General features: G+C 54.4%; 1 protein-coding gene across 10 annotated transcripts in view; it reads right to left on the reverse strand.

The window, feature by feature from the left end:
- NIN (ninein) overlaps nucleotides 1-16,999 on the reverse strand; it is a 57,537-nt gene extending 40,538 nt beyond the window's left edge. For 3 of the 10 annotated variants that reach the window (XM_033062701.2, XM_033062700.2, XM_033062702.2), the window contains exons 1-3: nucleotides 13,512-14,639; nucleotides 11,165-11,368; nucleotides 5,706-5,787 (exon numbers count right to left, since the gene is read on the reverse strand). In XM_033062701.2, the coding sequence (XP_032918592.1) occupies nucleotides 5,706-5,787; nucleotides 11,165-11,347 (265 nt within the window). In that variant the 5' untranslated portion in view covers nucleotides 11,348-11,368; nucleotides 13,512-14,639. Of the gene's footprint in view, nucleotides 1-5,705; nucleotides 5,788-11,164; nucleotides 11,369-13,511; nucleotides 14,642-16,710; nucleotides 16,788-16,943 lie in introns of those variants that run through there. The other 7 variants (XM_033062696.2, XM_033062703.2, XM_033062698.2 and 4 more) reach the window with 6 other exon arrangements.
- Nucleotides 17,000-20,125: the final 3,126 nt, after the last annotated feature.

A 20,125-nucleotide genomic window follows, 5' to 3' on the forward strand; every position in this document is an offset into this window, starting at 1 on the left:
AAACACACTGTGTCCCCTGCAAGCACAGCAATGGGAACAACAGCAGCATCTCCCCATTTCTGTGTTTCAAGCATTTGCAGCCTGGCAGCTGATTCCTCTCTTCTCTTGGCTCTGAGCACCACGGGTGAGCTTGTTTGCCTTTTGGGATTAAAAAACTGTGAAGCTCCAGAACACCCCCAGGAGGGAAAGGTGACCCTTCACAGCTTGAGGAGAACAAAGTTTGCTCCAACTTCCAAACCAGCTGTGCCTGAAATCCCATTTCCAGACCAGGGTGCTTTTGTTAACACTGGGCTCCAGCTCTTCCCTTGTCACATCCTGCAGCCCCATCCCTGGGAGCACAAATCCCTCTCCTTCCCAAACCCCCAGCACAGCACCTGATGCCCTTGATGTTCCCACCCTTGCCAATATTTAGGGAATGCTGAGCACACACAAAAGTAAAAAGCAGGAATGCAGGAAATTCCCTGATGAGCTGAACAGGTTCTCATCTCCAGCCAAAACTGAGGAGGAAGGGTTTGAGAACCATTAAGGATGGAAAAGACCTCTGAGGTCATCAAGTCCAAGCTTAGATGGAAAGAGCTGCTCAACCCACATGTGCTTTCAGAGGCACAGGAGATGCCAAAAATCAAGCCTTTCACCGAGGCAGATCCCCATGAGACAGCCCTGCAGGTTATTTATCCCCAAAAATGCCAAATATCCCCCCAGAGCAGAGGAGAGGATGCTCTGGTACCCACTCCTCCCACCAAGAGCAAGGTGAGATGCTGCTGCTCAAACCCCCACTATTGTGTGGCTGACAAATCACCAAGAAAGAGGAAAAAAAATAGAAAAATAAAATAGATTGAGCCCTCTGTACTTCCTGCAGCCCTTGGGCTCAGTAAAACACACTCCAGAGCTGGTGCCTAATTAGACACTGGGGTCTGATCTGCCCCCCTGAACTGCCCCCAGGCTGGGGACAAGAGGAGGAGGCTGAGAGGAGAAACCTTTCACCTTCCTGCCCACTGCCCAGAGGGTTTGTGGCTCTCAAAGTGCCCCTTGAAATGAAATAACCCCCCCAAGTCTGCATTTCAGTGCCATGGGCAGCAATCATCAATTCCCTCTCACTCCATCCCAGCACTGAAACATCTCCATGGCTGCAGATTTACACTTGATTTTCTGCCTTTCTGCACCAGATAAGTCATTTCAAAATCCAGCTCTGCCCTGAGATGGGGAGGGAGGGGGAGCTCCCCTTGCCTGGGTCTGCCATCAAAGCCCTGCAGCACAGACAAAAGGGGGTTTAGAGCAGGAAGACCCTCATCCCACAATCCCAGCGTGGAGAGGGGAAATTAATTCCTCTGCTGCTTAAGATTTGGAAGGGAGGGATGTTCTGGGCAAAGCACATGGCAGCCAGGATCTGCTAAATCCTAATCCCCTGAGGCACCAGGTATGTCTGAAGTGCTCCAAGTCCCATTTCATAATTCAGGCTCTGCAGTGGAGGGAGAGGAGTCATGGCAGGGTCACCACAACCCCAAAATCAGCGGGTTTGGACCCAAAAATGCTCTGTGGCACCAGCCACACCTGTCTGGGCAGTGACATTGGTTTTACCACCTGAACAACCTTTCCCCCTCTCCTTCCAAAGGGAATCATCCCTACAGCCCCTTCTTTAGAGGGCAGCTCTGTTCTCTGCAGAAGGAGAAGGGGGGAAAAGTAACAGGGAAGGGAAAGGGAAAAAAAAAAACAATGAGGAAGGGGAGAGGGAAAAACAGCAACAGGGAAGGGGGGAAAAAAAACAACAGAGGAAAGGGAAAGGAAAAAAACCGAGAGAAAAAAAAATTAGGAAGGGGAAAGGAAAAAATAAAAACCAACGAGGAAGGGGAAAGGGAAAAAAAAAACCAAGGAGGAAGAGGAAAGGAAAAAAAAAAAAAAACAATGAGGAAGGGGAAAGGAAAAAATCGAGGAAGGGAAAAAAAAAACCAACAGGGAAGGGGAAAGGGGAAAAAAAAACCCAAGGAAGGGGAAAAGGAGGGGAAAAAAACGAGGAAGAAGGGGAAAAGAGGGGAAAAAAAACAACCAAGAAAGGGGAAAAGGGGAGGAAAAAACCAAGAAAGGGGAAAAGGGGAATAAAAACAAAAATGAGGAAGGGGAAAGGGGAAAAAAAAAAAACTAGGAAGGGGAAAGGGGAAAACAGCAACAGGGAAGGGAAAAAAAAACTGGAGGAAGGGAAAAGGAAAAAATCGAGGAAGGGGAAAAAAAAAAACGAGGAAGAGGAAAGGAAAAAATAAAAACCAACAAGGAAGGGGAAAGAGAAATAAAAAACCAACGAGGAAGGAGAAAGGGGAAAAAAAAAACCCAAGGAAGGGGAAAGGGGGGGAAAAAAAAAACAAGGAAGGGGAAAGGGAAAAAAAAAACCTAACAAAGGGGAAAGGGAAAAGCAGCAACAGGGAAGGGAAAAAAAACACAATGAGGAAAGGGAAAAAAAAAAACAAACCAATGGGGAAGGGGAAAAAAAGAGCCAAGGAAGGGGGAAAAAAAAGAGCCAAGGAAGGGGGGAAAAAAAAAGAGCCAAGGAAGGGGAAAAAAAAAAAGAGCCAAGGAAGGGGAGGGGGGGAAAAAAAAAACAATGGAGAGTAAAGGGGAAAAAAAAAACAATGGAGAGGAAAGGGAAGAAAAAAAACCTAAAGAAGGGGAAAGGGGGGAAAAAACCCAACAGGGAAGGGAAAAACCCAAACCCCCTCGTGACCGGGGGACGATGGCGTCAAACTGCTCTTTAATTTCTCCTGGGTGTTCCTGTAATCCTGCACTCCACCCCAATAATCCCTTCCTAGCCCAGCTTCCACGCACTTTTATTTGCTATAATGGGCAGGAAAAAAAGCATTATTTTTTTTTCCCCCCTAATCACCCACACAACTGATTTTTTTTTTTCCTTCCTTTTGCCACCCTTGAATCTTTTATTGTCCCCAAGCCCCCCCTCACTGCTGCAGTGACCCAGCCTGGTCTCATGGATCTCAAGAACTAAAATAGTGATTATTTTAAACCACATTCAAGCATTTTTCTGCTTTTCCTGGAATGCCCCCATCCCTTTTCCCAGCAGGGCCAGGCTCTGCCCAGCCAGCTGATGCTCTGGGTCACAGCTGGCTCTGTCCCCACACTGCCACCCTCCAGGGGACATTGCAGCAGCTCTGGAACTCTGCCTGCCCCCATTTCCAGGGCTGCTTCCCAGGCAAGGAGCCTGCAGCACCACCCTCCCTGCCAGCCTTCCCTTTGCAAAGGGAATTCACCCTCTCTGCCAAGGAAACAGATAATATATGAATGTAGATAATGTGTGAATTTATCTGAGAGCATCAGTGCTTCCCCCCAAAATGAGGAAACCCCATCAGGTCCTTCTGCAGGAACTGCAGAGTTTTGGTTCCTTGTCCCCTGCTGTCACCCCAGAGCCCTCTCACAGCATCAGCTGGGGTGGAAGGGACCTTGAAATTCATCTTCCACTGTCCCAGGGTGCTCCAAGCCCCAGTGTCCAAGTCTTGGGCACTTCCAGGGGCGGCCACAGCTTCTCTGGGCACCCTCTCAGGGTTTCCCCACCCTCCACAAGGAGGAATTATTACCCAATTATTACCCAATATCCCATCTAACCCTTCCCTCTGGCAGTTCAAAGCCACTTCCCCTTGTCCTGTCACTTGGGAATAATCCCTTCCCTCTTTCTTTTTGCTGTTCCCAAAGCTTCTCCTCCCCAGCCTGGACACCTCCAATTGTCTGAATCCTTCCTCACAGCAGAGGAGCTGCATCCCTCTGTGCCTCCAACAGCTCCTGTCACCCTCCTGGTGCCAAACCCTCCCCCCTGAGCTGACAGCACCCATGGGGACAGGGATGTGACATCCCCCTGGCAGTGTCACACAGACTGCCTGGGGCTGCAGCACAAAGCCACAACCCCCCCAGTGACCTCCCCAGCACCCAAATCCCTGGATAAAACCACCACAGCCACTTCCAGAGCAAACTTCCCAGCTGCTGCAAACAGCCTCACAATCTCTGCCTCTCCCCCCTCCTCCTCCAATCCCCCCCAAATTAAATTTTCATTTAAATGATACGATTTAGAGCTCTTAACTCAATTTTTTCCCCCAGCCTGGGGCAGGCTGGAACACCAGCATTTCCACACTCCCTGACAGTTTGACACCAGCAGCACAAAGCAGCTTGTTCTCCAAATCTCCAGTTTGATCTAAATTAAAAGCAGCAAAGACTTTGGCGTTAACCAACCTGTCAAAACGCATTAAAAATAAAATGCCTCCCAGGCCTGCCTGCCTCTCCTCCCTACCTGTGCCCCACACCCTTTGATTTCCTGCCATTCCTACCCCAGCTAAGAGTGTCCCCAAGGAGACTCTCCAGCTTCACTTGTCATTTCCCCTGTGATAACCCCAAATTTAGCTGTTTCTGGGAGATTTATTTACATTTCAATCAAGCTGCAGCCTCTCAGCCACATGATACCCCAAGAAATGCAGAATGCTGGATTAGTTCTGCCTCACTGGGGTTGCTCCTGCTCTGTGCCAGCTCCTTCCCCAAGGGGATGGAAGGGATGCTCCCCCCTGAGCACCCACTCACCTGCACTTGGAAATTCCATTCAGGAATCCTCCCTCTCAAAGCATTAGAGAGAAATGAGAGGTGGAAAAATAAAAATAATCCATCAATCACTCCTCTCCAAGCCCGTGGTTTTTACAGCCTATTTAAAGGGGAAAGTTGTAATTTTGCTGGCAGGCTGCTCTCTCCAGAGTGGGATGCTCCAGCTGAGATTGCTGCTAAAGAAGAAACCTGGAGAATTCCCTCTCCCCTTTTGCTAAGCTGTTTTCTCCTTGGGGGATTTCACTCCCCTGCTGCTCCAAAGACAGGATTAGGGATTTACATACAGGTGTGACACCAGCTGGGGCTGCAGGGGCTCAGCCCTCACCACAGCCCACAGCTCCCAGTCCCTGCTGCACTGAGGGGGGAAAACGAAGCTGAGACCAGATTTCCTGCCTAGGAAAGCCTAAAAAGCCACACTGAAACAAAGCAAGGAAAAAACACAACATTGAGGATTCACAGCACTGCCCCATCCCAAGTGTCCAAGGCCAGGTTGGGAATTTGAGCAGCCTGGGATAGTGGAAAGTGTCCCTGCCCACTCAAACCATCCTGGAATTCTCTGAACCATTCTGGAATTCTCTGAACCATTCTGGAATTCTCTGACCAGCCCCCACCTGGTTTCCCAGGGGTTTCACTTGTTCAGGAACACCTCTGGAGCAGCCTGGCTGCTCTCTGGGAGAACACAGAAACCTCCTCACCCTGCTCATCTCAGACACAAGGAAACAGAATAGACTTTAAAAACCCACAAAAACTTTAAAAACATAAAAACCAACATCAGCCCCAGCTGGGAAAAACCCTCAGCTGCAGCAGGGAATCAACCCTTTGACTGCCTGGCCACAACTCTGAGCTCCTAAAGCATCACCAGGAGAGGTGTGGGATGGAGAAATCTGAGCCCAGGTCACAGCCAGGAGCATCCTGAGCATGGAAAGCATGGCCCTGCCTCTGAAAACATCTTTGTACAAAATTCTACAACAGATCTTAACTCCCTTTTCTCCCAAGATTACCTTTTCTGCTTGGATGGCAGCACCTAAAATCCACTTTTTTCCTCTTCTAAGTTCTTCTGTGAGAGCCACCCACAGCTGCTTTGCCAATGAAAATGGTTTTTTTTAGGGCATTTCAGTATTTACCTGGTTCTTGGAAGTGCTCTTCATTTGATAGGGTTCTGGATAAGATGAGGATAAGTGCTTCTTTAAACTGATCAAAGTGGACCTGTGGGGGGAAAAAAAAGGAAGAAAAGAAGAAATCAGCTGGTGAAGGGAGTTAAATATGAAGCAAATAATCCAGCAGGAAGTGGGAATCACTGAGATCATCACCCCTGTGCCAACAGCCTCAGCAAGGGGGACAAAGGAACCCTGGAGAAGGGACAGCAGGGGACATGAAGGGACAGCCAGCACCTTTGGGCACGTGGGAGGAATCACTGCTACCCCAGAAAGACCCAAGGACACAGATTTCATGCACTGGTTGGGTTTTTCCATCGAGCAGAAGCCAAAATGATGTCCAAGGGAGCATCTCCATCACTGGAGGTGACCTGGCCAGGGTCAGTGGCTCCTACAATGAGACCATTCCTACCAGGGATGAATGCTCCATTGTGGAAATGCTCCACTGCCCTAATTAAGCTTCAAAAACCAATTCCCAATGTGGATGGCAGAAAAATTCCTCCCTTCCCAGGGCAGCCCCAGCTCCTGTAATTCTGGACTAGGAATACTAAACCTGGAAATCTTGGAAAAACAGAGAGATCCTGCCACTGAGGGGGTTCTTTTCCTCTTTTTTCCCCCCACATCCCTGGAAAGGCTCCTGCCTCCCAGCCAGGAACAGGCACAAAGAGGCTGCAGCATCCTCCCAGTGCTGGGGAATGTCAGCAATTCCAGCCCTGGGGGACAGGGACACCCAGGGACAGCTGGAGAAGTTATTTGACATGGGTCAGTGGTGAGGCAGAGCTGGCTGCTACCATTTCTCTTGGCTAAATAAATCTTAGAAGAATTTTTAGCATGGAACAGAAGATTTTGTATTTAAAGAAACCCAGGCTGGCAGAGGGCAAAGCCAGAGCTGCAGGCAGAGGGATTTTCATGCTGCTGGGGGGGGCACAGGCAGCAAAGTTCAGGTCTGAGGTTCTCCAGCCTGTTTTTTTGGGGTCAAGTAAGCTCAAAAAAAAAACCCAACAAGCTCTTTGGTAGGGAGGGAACACAGGTGAGCCATGGAGGTACAGGAGAGCAGCTCTGAGTGCCACTCCTGAGGCTTTAAATATGTTTTTTAAACACAATTAAAAATATGTTCAGCAGAGAAGCTCATCAGGAATGCCCTCATCTGAATACTAATTGCTGCCATCCATTTCCAGATTTCCAGACACTGGAGCACTTCAAAAAGGACAGTTTACAGAGATAGGAGAATTTCCCCCATTAAAAAAAAAAAAAAAAAACCACCAAACTTGACATTTAGACTAAATGAGGATGAATAAAAGATGAGGGTGTTCAAATTACAGGTTCCCTGCCCACGGGATCCTCTCAGCAAATGAACTGTGACAACACACAGAGCCAATCCCTTGGATGGCTGCTGGGGCTGGCTTGGGATGGCACAGCAGCAGGAGAGCAAGATCCACTTTGCATCCATGCAAACACATGGAATTCCATAAATTAAATGGAGTTAAACCATCAGGGCAGGTGTGCAGCACCCCTGCCATCACCTGCTCTGTGTGATGGATTTCAAACCAGCAGCACAGGGGGTTCCCCAGTGCCCTCCTCGCTCTGGAGGTGCAGCCCCAGCTGGAAGAGGGGGAAGATTTTTCCTCAGGATGGGCCAGAGGTTTTCCCAGCACCAGATAACCAGCAGAACCAGTCTGTGGTGCACGTTTGACCTTGGCTGTGGAGTGTCTGCATGCAGAGAGTGCTCAGAGAAACAGCACTGATAAAACTAGAGCTGGGCTGGAGCACAAAGCCAGGCAAGGCAGCACTGGGACAGCAAAGGCTGCAGAAATCCTCCTGCAAGGGTGGGGAGGCCCTGGCACAGCCTTCCCATCCCTGGAAGTGTCCAAGGCCAGGCTGGATGGGCTTGGAGCACCCTGGGATAGTGGAAAGTGTCCCTGCCATGGCTTTAAGGTCCTTTCCAACACAAACCTGATTCTGTTTTGGTATTGCTAATCTGTGTGTCTGCTCACAGGGGTCTCTCAGCAATTTGGGGCTGATCCCAAGCAGCCAGAAGGCAATGGGGGTTTGGAGGGTGATGCTCAAGGTGCTGTCATGCCCACCCAGGATCAGGGACAGCACAGACATCCCTGCAAAAACCCCCCAGCCAGACCAGCACTGCACAGCCAGGAGGAGAATTTTCCCAGAACAAGCAAATCAGAGGCAAACAAGACAAACACAGCAGCAGAGAGGCAGCAGCAGCCCAGCCCAGCCTCCCCACAGCAATCAGGGACCAAGCAAAGCTGTGGCTGCTGAGCAACCCCAGCTCCTCTGAGAGATCCCGGCGCCTCTTCCCAGGCAGCTCCTCTGAAGCTGTGACTGATTAGCACTAGAAAGAGCTGTGAGCCTGTGCCAAGGTACCTGCTGCTCCCTGCAGTGTCCCTGCCATGCCCAGCCCTTGGCACACCCAGGACAGGGTGGGCAGCAGCTCCTTCCTCTCATCTCCAGCACAGCCCCATTCCCAAAGCTCTGTCCCTGCTGGAAAATTCCTTTCTGGCTGCACTGGGGGAGATGCAGAATCAGAGAATATCCTGATCCACAGGGATCATCCAGAGCAGCTCCTGGCCCTGCACAGACACCCCAACATTCCCACCCTGGGATCCCTGGTGCCCGAACACTCCTGGAGCTCTGGAATGTCACCTGGGGAGCCTGGGCAGTGCCCAGCACCTCTGGGGGAAAAACCTTTCCTGAAATCCAACCTAAACCTCCCCTGGCACAGCTCCAGTTCCTTCAGCTGCTAACAAACCAGAACAGGGCAGCCTTGACCCCAAGCAAGGGGCATGGAAAACCCCAGAGAGCACCAGGGGAACACAGGGGAGGATATTTTGCAAGAGGTCACAGCTGTGGCACTGAAGGGAGCTGGGGAGAGGAGCCCCAGGCAGGGTGTCCTTGCTGCAGGCTGTGAATGCAGTGGTGCAGGTGAAACCTGAGCTCCCCATCCCTGCTCAAGGACAGCCCCAAGGACAGGCACTGCACAGGGCCTGGAGGTGCCCAGCTTCACAGAATCCCACAAGGAGTTGGGTTGGAAAGGAGCTTAAAGCCCATCCCATCCCACCCCTGCCATGGCAGGGACACCTTCCACTGTCCCAGTGTGCTCCAAGCCCTGTCCAGCCTGCCTTGGACACATCCAGGGATGGGGACAGTTCCAGGCTCACTCCCATCCCTGCACTGTCCCCAGGACACCTCTGGTTTGTTGTTAATTAAAGGGCACAGAGAGGCACAGCCACACCTCCCTCCTGCCACCAAAGGTGAGGGGAAACAGGAATGCTGAGGAATCCCAGGAATTGCTGCCAGCATCACCCCACACACAGTGTGTGAGGAAAGCAGTGCCACAGGGGTTTGGCTCTGCCACCAGCCAGGGCAGGATTTACACCCCCACAATCCCCATTAACCCCCACAGCACTTCCAGCCCCTCCCTGGACACCAGCTCAGCTCCCAGTCCCTGCCCAGGGAATGAGGTGATCTTTAATGTCCCCTTCCAACCCAAACCACTCCAGGATTCTGTGATCCCACAGCATTCATCCCAGGAGCAGAGCCCCCAGCACAAAGGCAAGCACGAGCTGCCCCTGAGCAGACAAAACCTTCCCCCCCTCCCCAGTGCCCTCCCATAAATCCCAGCCCCTGGAAGTGCAGGCAGACAAAGGCTGGGACCATCTGCAGCCAGGGGCTGGCAGGGCAGGTGCAACAAGTCTGTGCTCAGGGAGCAGCATTTTTGCTGCTGTTCTCCCTAGGAGATCCTAGGAAACCCCAAGGATCTGAGGGCCATTAAATGTGCTGCTAACGAGCCAGGAGATGGGAGCAGAGGCAGGAGACAAAGATTGTCCTGGCAGGCTGGAAAGGATGAACCAGCCCCAGAGACAAAGGGGGAATGAAATCAAAAGGGGATGCCTCATGCCCTGCAGGGATGGAGCCCCGGGTTGGGATGGGGGCAGGGTGACAGGGCACTCAGGATGGTTTAACAGGGGGGGTTTGGTGCCCTCACCAGCTGTGACAGACACATCTGCCCTTCCTTTCCATGCCACCATCCCACAGGTGGCAAAGCCAGGTGAGAGGACACAGAGAAATGGCTTTTTAAGCTGAAGGAAAATTTAAATTCAATATTGGGAAGGAATTCTTGGCTGTGAGGGTGGTGAGGCCCTGGCACAGGGTGCATCCCTGGAAGTGTCCAAGGCCAGGCTGGACAGGGCTTGGAGCAGCCTGGGACAGTGGAAAATGTCCCTGCCCATGGCAGGGGTGGGACTGGATGATCTTTAAGGTCCTTCCAACCCAAACCATGCCACGATTCTTTGATAAAAGCATCCAAGTGCCAGATGCTCAAGATGACAGAGCAGCACAAAAAGTCTCTGGTACTCTAAAAAATGCCACACTGCAACTCTAAAGGTCAACAACCTCTGCCTGGGTCCATCCCTGCTCCAGCTCCACTCACTGTCAGCAGAAGAGCTGCAGCCCCAGGGCAGCTGAGGAAGAGGAGGAAAAAGGGAAAATTCCTTTGTTCGTTAAAGGAATTATTTTGTTTGTGAAAACTGCAGTTTGATCAGAAATTGGAGTCTGGATGGCTGCTTGTCTGTTGAAAGCCCTGTCTGCCCTGTTCCACATTTTTCTGATTGTAATGAGCTGTGATGGGATTTCAGGGTGATTTCCAGGGAAGGATCTAATGCACTCCGAGCACGGCGCGCCGGGAAAGACGGAATGCAGAACACAAGGACATCACTCTGAACGTGGAGATGCCCCCAAGGGCAGGCAGCCTCTGCTCAGTGCCCTGGCATTTAACTCCATAAAGGTACAACTGAAAAATGGCTTTGGGAAGCCACCAACACCAGGTGATGTGGACAAAGGTGGCTCCTGCCCGAGCAGGACAATATTCTCTATTTCCTTAGAGAAACATGTGTGACTGCACACGGCCCTGCCAGTCTAACTACAGCTTAAGCCAGCACAAATCACAGGCTCAAGCCCTGGATTTAGGTCCTTGTCCCATCCTAAGTAGCTCAGAGTTTGTGCAAGCACCTGGTGAGCTGGTTTGGGGAGGTGACCCAGGCCAGCAGCACCAGAGCCGGTGCCACGGGCGCAGTGTGAGCCAAATGCCAGCACAAGGACAGCCAGGACCTGGCACTTGTCTTGGCCTTGGACACTGGGGAAGCACACCAGTGCACAAGGCTCAGCCTAAAATGTGCTTCCTGAGTTTCAGAGCACCCCCAGTCAGGGCAGACAGAGCAGTTCCCTCCTCTGTTATCACCAATTCTGCTCTGTGCCCACCCTGCTGAACAGAACAAACCCCACAAATCCCGAGGCACCAGAGCTCAGGAATGTTGGACACACACAAATCACAGCCCTCAGCCTCTTCCCAAGACCATCCCATGCATGCAGGCACTGCCTGGCCCCCCAGCCCCCTCCATCTCCCCAATCCTTACCCTGCCTAGGAGGTTTCCTTGGAGCAGGGTCTGCTGCAGTGCCGGGGCCACCTCCTCCAGGTGCAGCATGTGGCAGAGGTCAGTGAGCTCCTCCTGCCCCAGGGACCCCGTGCCTGTGCTGTCAAAGCTGTCAAAGAGCTCCTTGAGGCGAGCTTCATACTGGTCCTGCTCAGCTTCATCCATCCCATAGCCTGCCACGCTCACCTGTGGGAAAAGACAGGGCAGGTGACCATTGGTGACATGGGACAGCAAAAATCCCCAAGGGCTGGCACAGGAGCTGCCCACGAGGCTGTTTGGGGCTGTGTTTGGTCCCATTAAGTGCTCCACCACTGCTCCAGCCTCTCCCATCCCACTGGGGGAAGAAGGCAGAGAGCAGAAAGAGCGAGGGGAAAAAGCAGCAGAGCCAAACCCTCGGGAGGGGACGGCCCAGGTGGCACGTCCCTGTCCCTGTGTGCCACCTCACAGTGACTCCAGGAGCAGCTTGTTTGGCTCAGCTGAGGTGCTGCAGGGGAAAATTGCTCCCTTGAGCTGCACTGATCCCCAGGTGTTGCAGGTGATGCTTTGGTGAGAAGATAAACAACCCAACAACAGCTCAGCAGCTGCAGGGAGCCAAGGGTGGGGAGGGCAGGAGACCCCAGCCCAAACCCAGCCACCCCCTCCATGAGCACAACACACCCCCTGCAGCAAAGCTGGGACCATGGAATGCTTCAGGTTGGGGAAAAAAAACCCCAAAATCAAGCCCAGCTGCCAAGCACTCCCTCCTCAGGTGTTTCAGGTCAAACCCCAGCTGAAGGCAGAGAAGGGTTTGACAGCAGCAAACCCAGAGCAGAGCTGACCCCAGTGTGGCGACAGCCAAAATATTCCTGGTGTCCTGCACCAGGCACACAAATCCCAGAGCCAGTTTGCCTTCATCTTCCCCTCCAAGTCAAGTTTTCACCCCTCACATCCATTGCCAGCAGAGGATCACAGCCCCAGGAGCTCTCCTGGCAGGGCAGTACAGAGAAATTCCCCTTCTGAAAAGAAGGATTTGCCTGGATCTGTTTGTTCAGCCTGGCCCAGGGCTCCTGGCTGGTTTTGGGTGTCACCCAGTGCCACCACACAGCCTTGCTGTGGATGTGCCACCACCCTGGGGGCACCACAGGCACTGTCACCATCCTTGGGTGACAATGGGCACTGCAGGGACCTGGTGTCCAAGGACCCAACTGGGCATCCCAGGATGCTTGGCCAGCCTCACCCACCAGCCATGGGAATTCTGGTTTTGTGACTGCTGCAGGATGTGCCCAAAAACCAGGGGTTGCTACCCAAACCCCCTCCCCATCCAGCCCCCTCTGCTCCTCACAGGGTTCTGTGTCACTCCTGGACATCCCAGAACTGCTCCAATTCCACACCCCTGCCCAGCACAGCCCAGAAAATCCCCAGGGCAGGCACTGCAGCAGCCATGCCCTTGATTTCCCTGGCTGCAGGAGCAGATGCCAAGGCTCAGCATCCTCTGCATCCCTCAGCTGCTGGGAGATGCAGGGCTGGTACCAGCACAGCCAGGCTGTCCTTCCTCCTGCACTGCCACGGACAGGGATGGCCAGGGACACTCCAGGAACACACACAACCCCTCTCCCTGAGCCTCCCTGCCCCATTTCCCTCCCCAAATCCCTCCTGAGCTGATTTCTCACGGCGCCCAAGCACTGTGGGGAGGAGGGAGGGCACAGACACATTCCACCTGGGGCACACAGGAGGAGGCAGCACCCAAAATCTCAGGAGGAAGGCAACAAACTTGTTCCCATTCCCACCTGCACCCACAGGGCTGACAGGGGCTGGATCCTGGTGCCTGCACATCCCAAAACTCACAGCCAAGCCTCCAGCAGAGATGACTCCGACCCACAGAGCTTCCTAAGCATTTTCCAGCCTCTTATCTTCAGGGTCAGCCACCTCCTGCCCCCCAAGAGATGTCTCCAGCACCTGACCCTACTGCTACACTGGCAGAACCAGTTTCCCCAGTTAGTGCAGAGAGCTAAATGCCACCTCCCAACACATCCCCGAGCATCCCTGCTGCTGGAGCACTGGGATCATCCCTCTCACTGCCACGACAACAGAGAACCCAAAAATTCACCCTGGCCAAGTCCAGCATGGGGAACCCCATAAATCCAGCAGGACAAACACAATCCCTAAAGGAAAAGAGCATCAGGGGCACAGCCACAGCTGCCCTACAGCCCAGGTGAGATTTTGGCACCGCAGCAGCCTCGCATGGCGAGGGACAGCCTGAGCTCAGAGGGGAAACCTGGGGAAGGGATTTCCTGCTTCCCAGCACAGCAAACAGCAGGAACAAGCAGCAGGGCCAGGGCTGGTTGCCTACCTGCAGTCAGTGGGTGCAGAGAGCTGCCAGCATCCCGGAGATCCTGCAATCCTGCACAACCTCCATCTTAGGCAGGCGGCTCCGGCACGCAGCGCTGCACAAGGTGACCCAAGATGCCTCCTCCTGCCTGAATTATTCAGCAGCCCTTCCACATTGGAGGGGGGAAAAGCCACCCTGAGCCTCCTACCTGAGGAGCTGGTGACTGCCTGGCATCGCCCAGCAGTCAGAATAATGAGGTCAGCATCGTCAGAGCCCCGGCGTGACGGGGGACTGAGGGGGGACACACAAAGCATGAATTAAAGGCCAGCCTTTCATCTCTGCTCCAGATGGGCCAGCAGCTGAGATGCAGGAGGGTGGCTGGGATAATAGGGGCAGGCAAGCAGCAGCTGAGCAGGGGCTCCTCAGTCCCCCCCTCCCAACTCCAAGGAGGAGAGGGGCCGGTCCCTGCACAGGGCATCACTTTGTTCAGATTTATTGCTGGCCTCTGTGTCATTTCCAGTCCCCCAGAATGACCAGCTTGAGCAGAAAGCACTGAGAAGTGCAGATTTAGGAGAGTCAGCACCACATTATTCCTTATTTCTGTTCTCCTTATTAGCAGCCCGGGGAAGCAAAGCGCTCCGGGAGGATGAGAAGAGGAAGTTTTCACCGGCATTTCTTTCCTGCCTTTAAATCCACCCCCTCCTGAGAGCCAGATAACCTTCACAGCACACAATGTGGGGGCCTGATAGGACTCAATTCTCAGCTAAATTTAACTCAAACAATATAGGCTTAAGCAGTAATTACCACTTGGCATATTAAGTGCTTGGAATCAATATCAACTTTAGCCTGGAGCTAATGAAGACACAGATTACCTGGTCAATCAATGGCATCAGCAAGGAAAAACACCACAATTAGCACAATTACCTTTTTTTGGGGTTTTTTTGGGGGGAGGGGGTGGTTTATAAACAGTATGAATTATAGAAATCACAGAATTTCTTGAATTGGAAAGGACCTTTAAGGTCACTCCATGCCACCCCCAGCCATAGGCAGATAACTTTCACTAGACCAATATAAAATCACATTTGCTGCTACAAGAGGGAGATTTTGAGCATGCTCTGCCCAGATGCCCCCATGGGCTGCATCACTAACCAGGGTACCTTGCCCTTATCCCAACCTGCCCTTCATGAAAGTCATCAGCTCCAAAGGACAGCAAGGAAAACAGAAAAACTTTTCTTTTTTTTTTTTTTTCGCTGCTACTCTCAATTGCCTCAACTCAAATGAGGGTCTGGTAATTAGCAGTAATTACCCAGTGGGCAGCATCCTGTGGCCACCTCCAAAACCCAAGCTCCTGCTCCATGGGATGTCACTGCCCCAGAGAGTCCCCCCTGTGCTGGAGAGCACGGCCACACTTGGGCACTTTAAAGCAATTTTAAAGCAACTTTCCCTTCCCACTGCACTTGTGACAAGCAGGGTGATGTGAACACAGCTGGCAAAACCCAGCAGGACCCCAGTTTGTGATGCTGGGGTTTATATGAGATGCCCAGCAGCCACCAAAAGCAGACTGTGGAGCCCTTGCTGGAAAGCCAGAGCTGAGCTTGTCTCACACTCATTATCTCCTTCCACTAATGAACCACCTCATCCATCACAGCAGCTCTGCTGAATCACAGAATTCCCTGAGCTGGAAGGGACCCACAGGGATCACCCAGAGCAGCTCCTGGCCCTGCACAGACACCCCAACAATCCCACCCTGGGAGAGTTTTCCAAACTCTCCTGGAGCTCTGGAATGTCACCATTCCCTGGGGAGCCTGGGCAGTGCCCAGCACCTCTGGGGAAAGAACCTTTCCTGAAATCCAACTTAAATTCTCCCAACACAGCTCCAGCCATTCCCTGGGTGCTGTCACTGGTCACCAGAGAGAAGAACTTGGTGCTCTGTCCTTGCATCCACCATTCCCAGCTCAGCCCACCCAGCAGCCTCACAAAGGGAAAAACAAAACCCAAAAGGACTGTGAAGCACCAAAATATCAGTAAATCACTTGACAGCACACCCAGCTCTTCAAGGGTCACCACCAGAGCCAGCCTTACAGCTGGCAGCTCCTCCTCCCCATTGACCACGCTCAGAATTTTCCCTTCGCACCTCAAAGCCAGCGCACCCCAAAAACACCCCCAGACCCTCCAAAGTTGGCAGAGAGCAGCGATTCTCTTAACCAAGCTCTACTCCAGATTAGCAAAGCAGAGATGGCCTATAAAAGCACTATAAATTTATGTAAAGAGCTTCAAAAGCAGCGCAGCGGTTTGAATATTCACGCCAGCCCGGTATTTGCATTGTAATAGGGCTTTTCACTCCCAGCCTTCTCCCTCCGTAAGGAAAAACAAAGCGCCCATCTGGTTTGATTTTGCAAATCGGGCTGGAGTCGCTCTGCAGTAACACGGGGAGCCCCGGGTGCGATAAAGCCCAAGGTGGAGGCACAAAGCTGATTATTTCAGGGGTAAACAAAGCAGCCGGTAATTTATCCGGCACCGGGAGATGAGGATCCGGTAATTCCCGAGGAGCGCAGAGCTGCGCCGGCCCCGATAAAGCCGGGCTCTGCTGAATCACGATAACGCGACTCGGCTCCGTTTTGGGGAGCACATGAGGAAGAGGAGATGGATACACCCAAACTGTCCCCCAGCCAGCCAGCAAAATCCCAGCACTGCATCCTCCCAGGCTGTGGGTTTTGGCTTTCCCGGCTGCCAGCCTCCGCTCCATCCCTACAGGGATGCTCCAAGGGAGACGGGCCCGCGGTTGGTGACCAGACAGCAGATGCTGTCTGCCACCCTGGTGACAGCCAGAGCTTTGCCGATGACAAAACAAACGCTGTTATTAATTCCTCCAGCCACAGCCGGCTGCTCAGCCCGGGGAGAGTGCTCCAGAACCCGCTCCCGGCGTTTGGAGCATCTCTGGATGCACGCAGGGATGGGGTGCCCTTGGCAGGAGGGCGAGCAGCACCCCGGTACTGTCACCTCAAGGTACCTCGGGGGGTTTTGGCGTGGCACCCGCTCACAGGCACCCCAGAAACCACACAGCGATTCGCTATCCCCATCACCCCTTTCCTCCAGCACCCCCGCACTTCCAGCATCCCATTGCTCCAGCATCCCATTCCTGCAGCATTCCCCCATTTCCTCCAGCATCCCCCCATTTCCTCCAGCACCCCCTGCCCTCCAGAGCCCCTTCCCCACGCACCCACCTCTCCGCTGCGCCCCTTCCCCTCCGGCCCGTCCCGGCGCTCCGCACACGCGGCCGCCCCGCCGGGAAGGGACGGGAAGGGACGGGAAGGGGCGGGCAGCGCCCGGCACCGCCCGCAGAGGAGGGACCGGGGCGGGCAGCGCTCCCCCCGCACCCGGGGCTCGCTGAGATCCCTTTTCCCGTCCCGTTCCCCTTCCCCGCAGCCACCCCCGCGCCCGTCCCGGCCTCACCGCTGCCGGTGCCCGCGGGCGGGGCTGGCGGAGCGCTCGGAGCGTTGCGGGCCCGGGGGAGGCGCCGCGTTCAAATGCGGCCGCGTTTATTGGGCCGAGGCTCGGGGGCGGCCCCGGGGGTTGCGGGACGGCCCCGGGGCGGGGGGACGGCCCCGGGGCGGGGGGACCGGCGGCCTTTGTGCGGCACCGCCCGGGAACGCCCCCCCGGCACAGGGGACGGCTGGAGGGGTCTGCGGGGATGTCCCGCACCCGTGGGGCACCAGTGTGGCATCACCCCGAATCCCCGCTGTTATGTCCCCTAGGGTGGCATCACCTCAGCTTCACCTCAGGACAGTATAACCCTCGGTCCCCAATGTTCCGGTCCCCCCGGTGGCATCACGTCGGTCCCCATCATCCTGCACCCCAGGGGACATCATCCCATCTCCCTACTGCTCTGCACCCCCGGGTGGCATCAGCCGAGTTCTCCACTGTCCTGTCCCCCACGGTGGCACCACCATGGTCCCCACTGTCCCCACCTGAGTGGCATCACCCCACCCTTCAATGTCCCATCCCCCCAAATAACATCATCCCAGTTCCTGTCATCGCACGCCCCAAGGTGGCATCACCCCAGCTCACAACTGTCCTGTCCCCCAGGGTGACATCACCTCAGTTCCCATCATTCTGCACCCCACGGGGATGCAGAGTGTCATCCTGGCTCCCTGCTGCCCTGCACTCCAGATGGCATCACCCCAGAATCTTGTCCCCCAGGGTGGCATCACCCCAGAATCCTGTCCCCCAGGGTGGCATCACCCCAGAGTCCTGTCCCCCAGGGTGGCATCACCCCAGAATCTTGTCCCCCAGGGTGGCATCACCCCAGCTCCTCACCATCTTGTCCCTCAGGGTGGCATCACCTTGGTTCTCTTCGTCCCACAAGCCAGCTGGACACCACTGAGTCCTTGCTGTCCTTACCCCAAGGTGGCATCACCCTGGCTCCACACTGTCCTGCACCCCAGGGTGGCATCACCCCGGCTCCACACCGTCCTGTCCCCCAGGGTGGCATCACCCCGGCTCCACACTGTCCTGCACCCCAGGGGACATGGCCCTGCAGCTCCTCATTGTCCCAAAAAAACAATGGCACGTCACCTGGGCTGTCACAGCAACACCTCGCTGTCCCCCGCCCTGGGGACACGGCACCGCAGCTCCCTGCCATCCCCGGGGGACAACACCCCGGTGTCCTTGTGTCACCGTGACACAGGACAGAGCAGTGCCGGTGACATCCCCCTTTCACCCCCCCCAGCCCCGGTGGTGGCTCCGCGCTGTCCCACCCGCGTCCCTCACTCGCTTTGGGGAGTCCCAAACGCAAGGCCCCCCTTTTGGCCCTGGAGCCATCCATGGGGGGTGACACACAAGCCACAGGCACAGCAGAACCCGAACCCTCACTCAGAGCTCGGTTGGGAGCCGGAGCCGCGCCCGCCCCCGCTGCTGCTCAGCGCCAGCCGAGCCGGGGGAATCCGGCGGTCCCCAAGGCTCGGGGATGCTCTAGTGTCTAATAAAGAGCTCCACCCACGCTGCAACCCTCTCTCGAGCAACTGCATGAGATAATTTTGTGGCTTTTTTTGGTGAAAACGCCAGGGGCGAGATGACTTTTTAGCCTTCTTCCCCTTTTCGAGGTAGCTCGGCTCTGCGGGTTTAAGAAATTTCGTGGGGAGGAGCGAGATGAACACAAAAGCCTCGCACAGGGGGTTGCATAAACTTCACTCAGATCGCAAGCCAGGCTTAAAACCCCACGAGATCACACAGCACAGCCGGGTGGGTTTGCCACCACACAAGGACATCTGGGACGTGTGTGGTAACAGAGTAAAGAGCTGCCAAAGTACTGTAATAAAATCCTGTAATAAAATATTTAGGGGCAGCTCTGCTGCACGTCACCTGGCCCAGGGGCAGCGCTGAGGCTGTGGCACAGGGCACAGTGTCCCCAGCACCCAGCACAGCCCTGCCCAGGGATGTGGCCGTGTCCCTGCGGTGACAGGAGCCAGGCAAGGTGACTCCAAAGGGAAGGGGCCCTTGGCGAGAGGCTTTGCCGGACAGATGTCAGCAGCCGTGGCTTTGTGCCGGCCAAGTGCTTTTTGTCTCGGTTTTTAACATTTGCCATTTTTCTCCGCCGCTTTCTTCTGCTCTGACACTTGCTGAGGGTTTTTCTTTCTTCCCTTTCTCCCTCTCTTTCCACATTTGCTTTTCCATCCCCGGTTCAAACACTTTTTCTCCGCGTATTATGCTGAAGTTGGAACCATCTGGTGCTTTGTTTTGTTGCGAGCCCGGCGAGTGCCAGGACCTTTATCCCCCTCACCCTCCTCCTCCTCCTCCTCGCTAATCCAAGCGACAGCTCCAAAAATCCCCCCCTGTCCCCCAACAAAGCACACGCGTGCAGGGCTGGCCGATGGGGACAGCTCAGTGTCCCCATGTCCCCATCCCATTCTCAGCAGCGCTGCAATCATCCCAGCCCAAATTCCCGGCTCATTTTTAGGACCAGCTGTTAGCGGAGTCACCCTGATTTTATTTCCCCCTCGTTTTCCCCTAGGAGAAAAGCGTGTTTCTAGGGAGCCACGGAGCCCTGCCAGACACGGAGCCAGCCAGACTATTTTTGGAGCCCCTTTTCCAGCGAGCAGCTGCGCTCCAGGATGGCATTTCCAGCGAGGAAGGAAAGCTCGGCTCAAGCCGTCACCAAAATCGGGACACGTGGGAAACACCGGGATTGCCGGACATCAGATGGATCCACGGGGCTGGCTCAGAGCCACCCAAAATCGGGGTCAGAGCAGGCCGTGGGTGCAGAAACACGCTCCCGGCTTGGCTCGGGCTGCTCCGTCACGCTTTCCTTCCCATTTTTCCATGAACAATGGGGTGCTTTGTTCTGGGGCGAGGAAAAGTCCGGCTGCCGCACGGGGAGCTGGGGGGGAGCTGCTCCTGCATTCCTGGGCTTTTTCCAGCTGTGCCCTGCTGGGCACAGGGACCCCTCACCCCGGCCAGGACAGCGGGGAAAGGGCCATAAAACAGCCCCAAAAAGGGAAAAAAAAAATCAGGAAAAAAAAAAAGCGCCGTGAAATCATCCGCAAAACATCAAGGAGAAAAGGAAAAGACGCTGTAGGAAAAAAAAAAAAAAAAAAACAAAACAGCTGGAGGGAACCTCCCCATCTCCCAGCTGGTGC

This window comes from Catharus ustulatus, chromosome 6, assembly GCF_009819885.2.
Source record: "Catharus ustulatus isolate bCatUst1 chromosome 6, bCatUst1.pri.v2, whole genome shotgun sequence".
Classification (NCBI taxonomy): domain Eukaryota; kingdom Metazoa; phylum Chordata; class Aves; order Passeriformes; family Turdidae; genus Catharus; species Catharus ustulatus.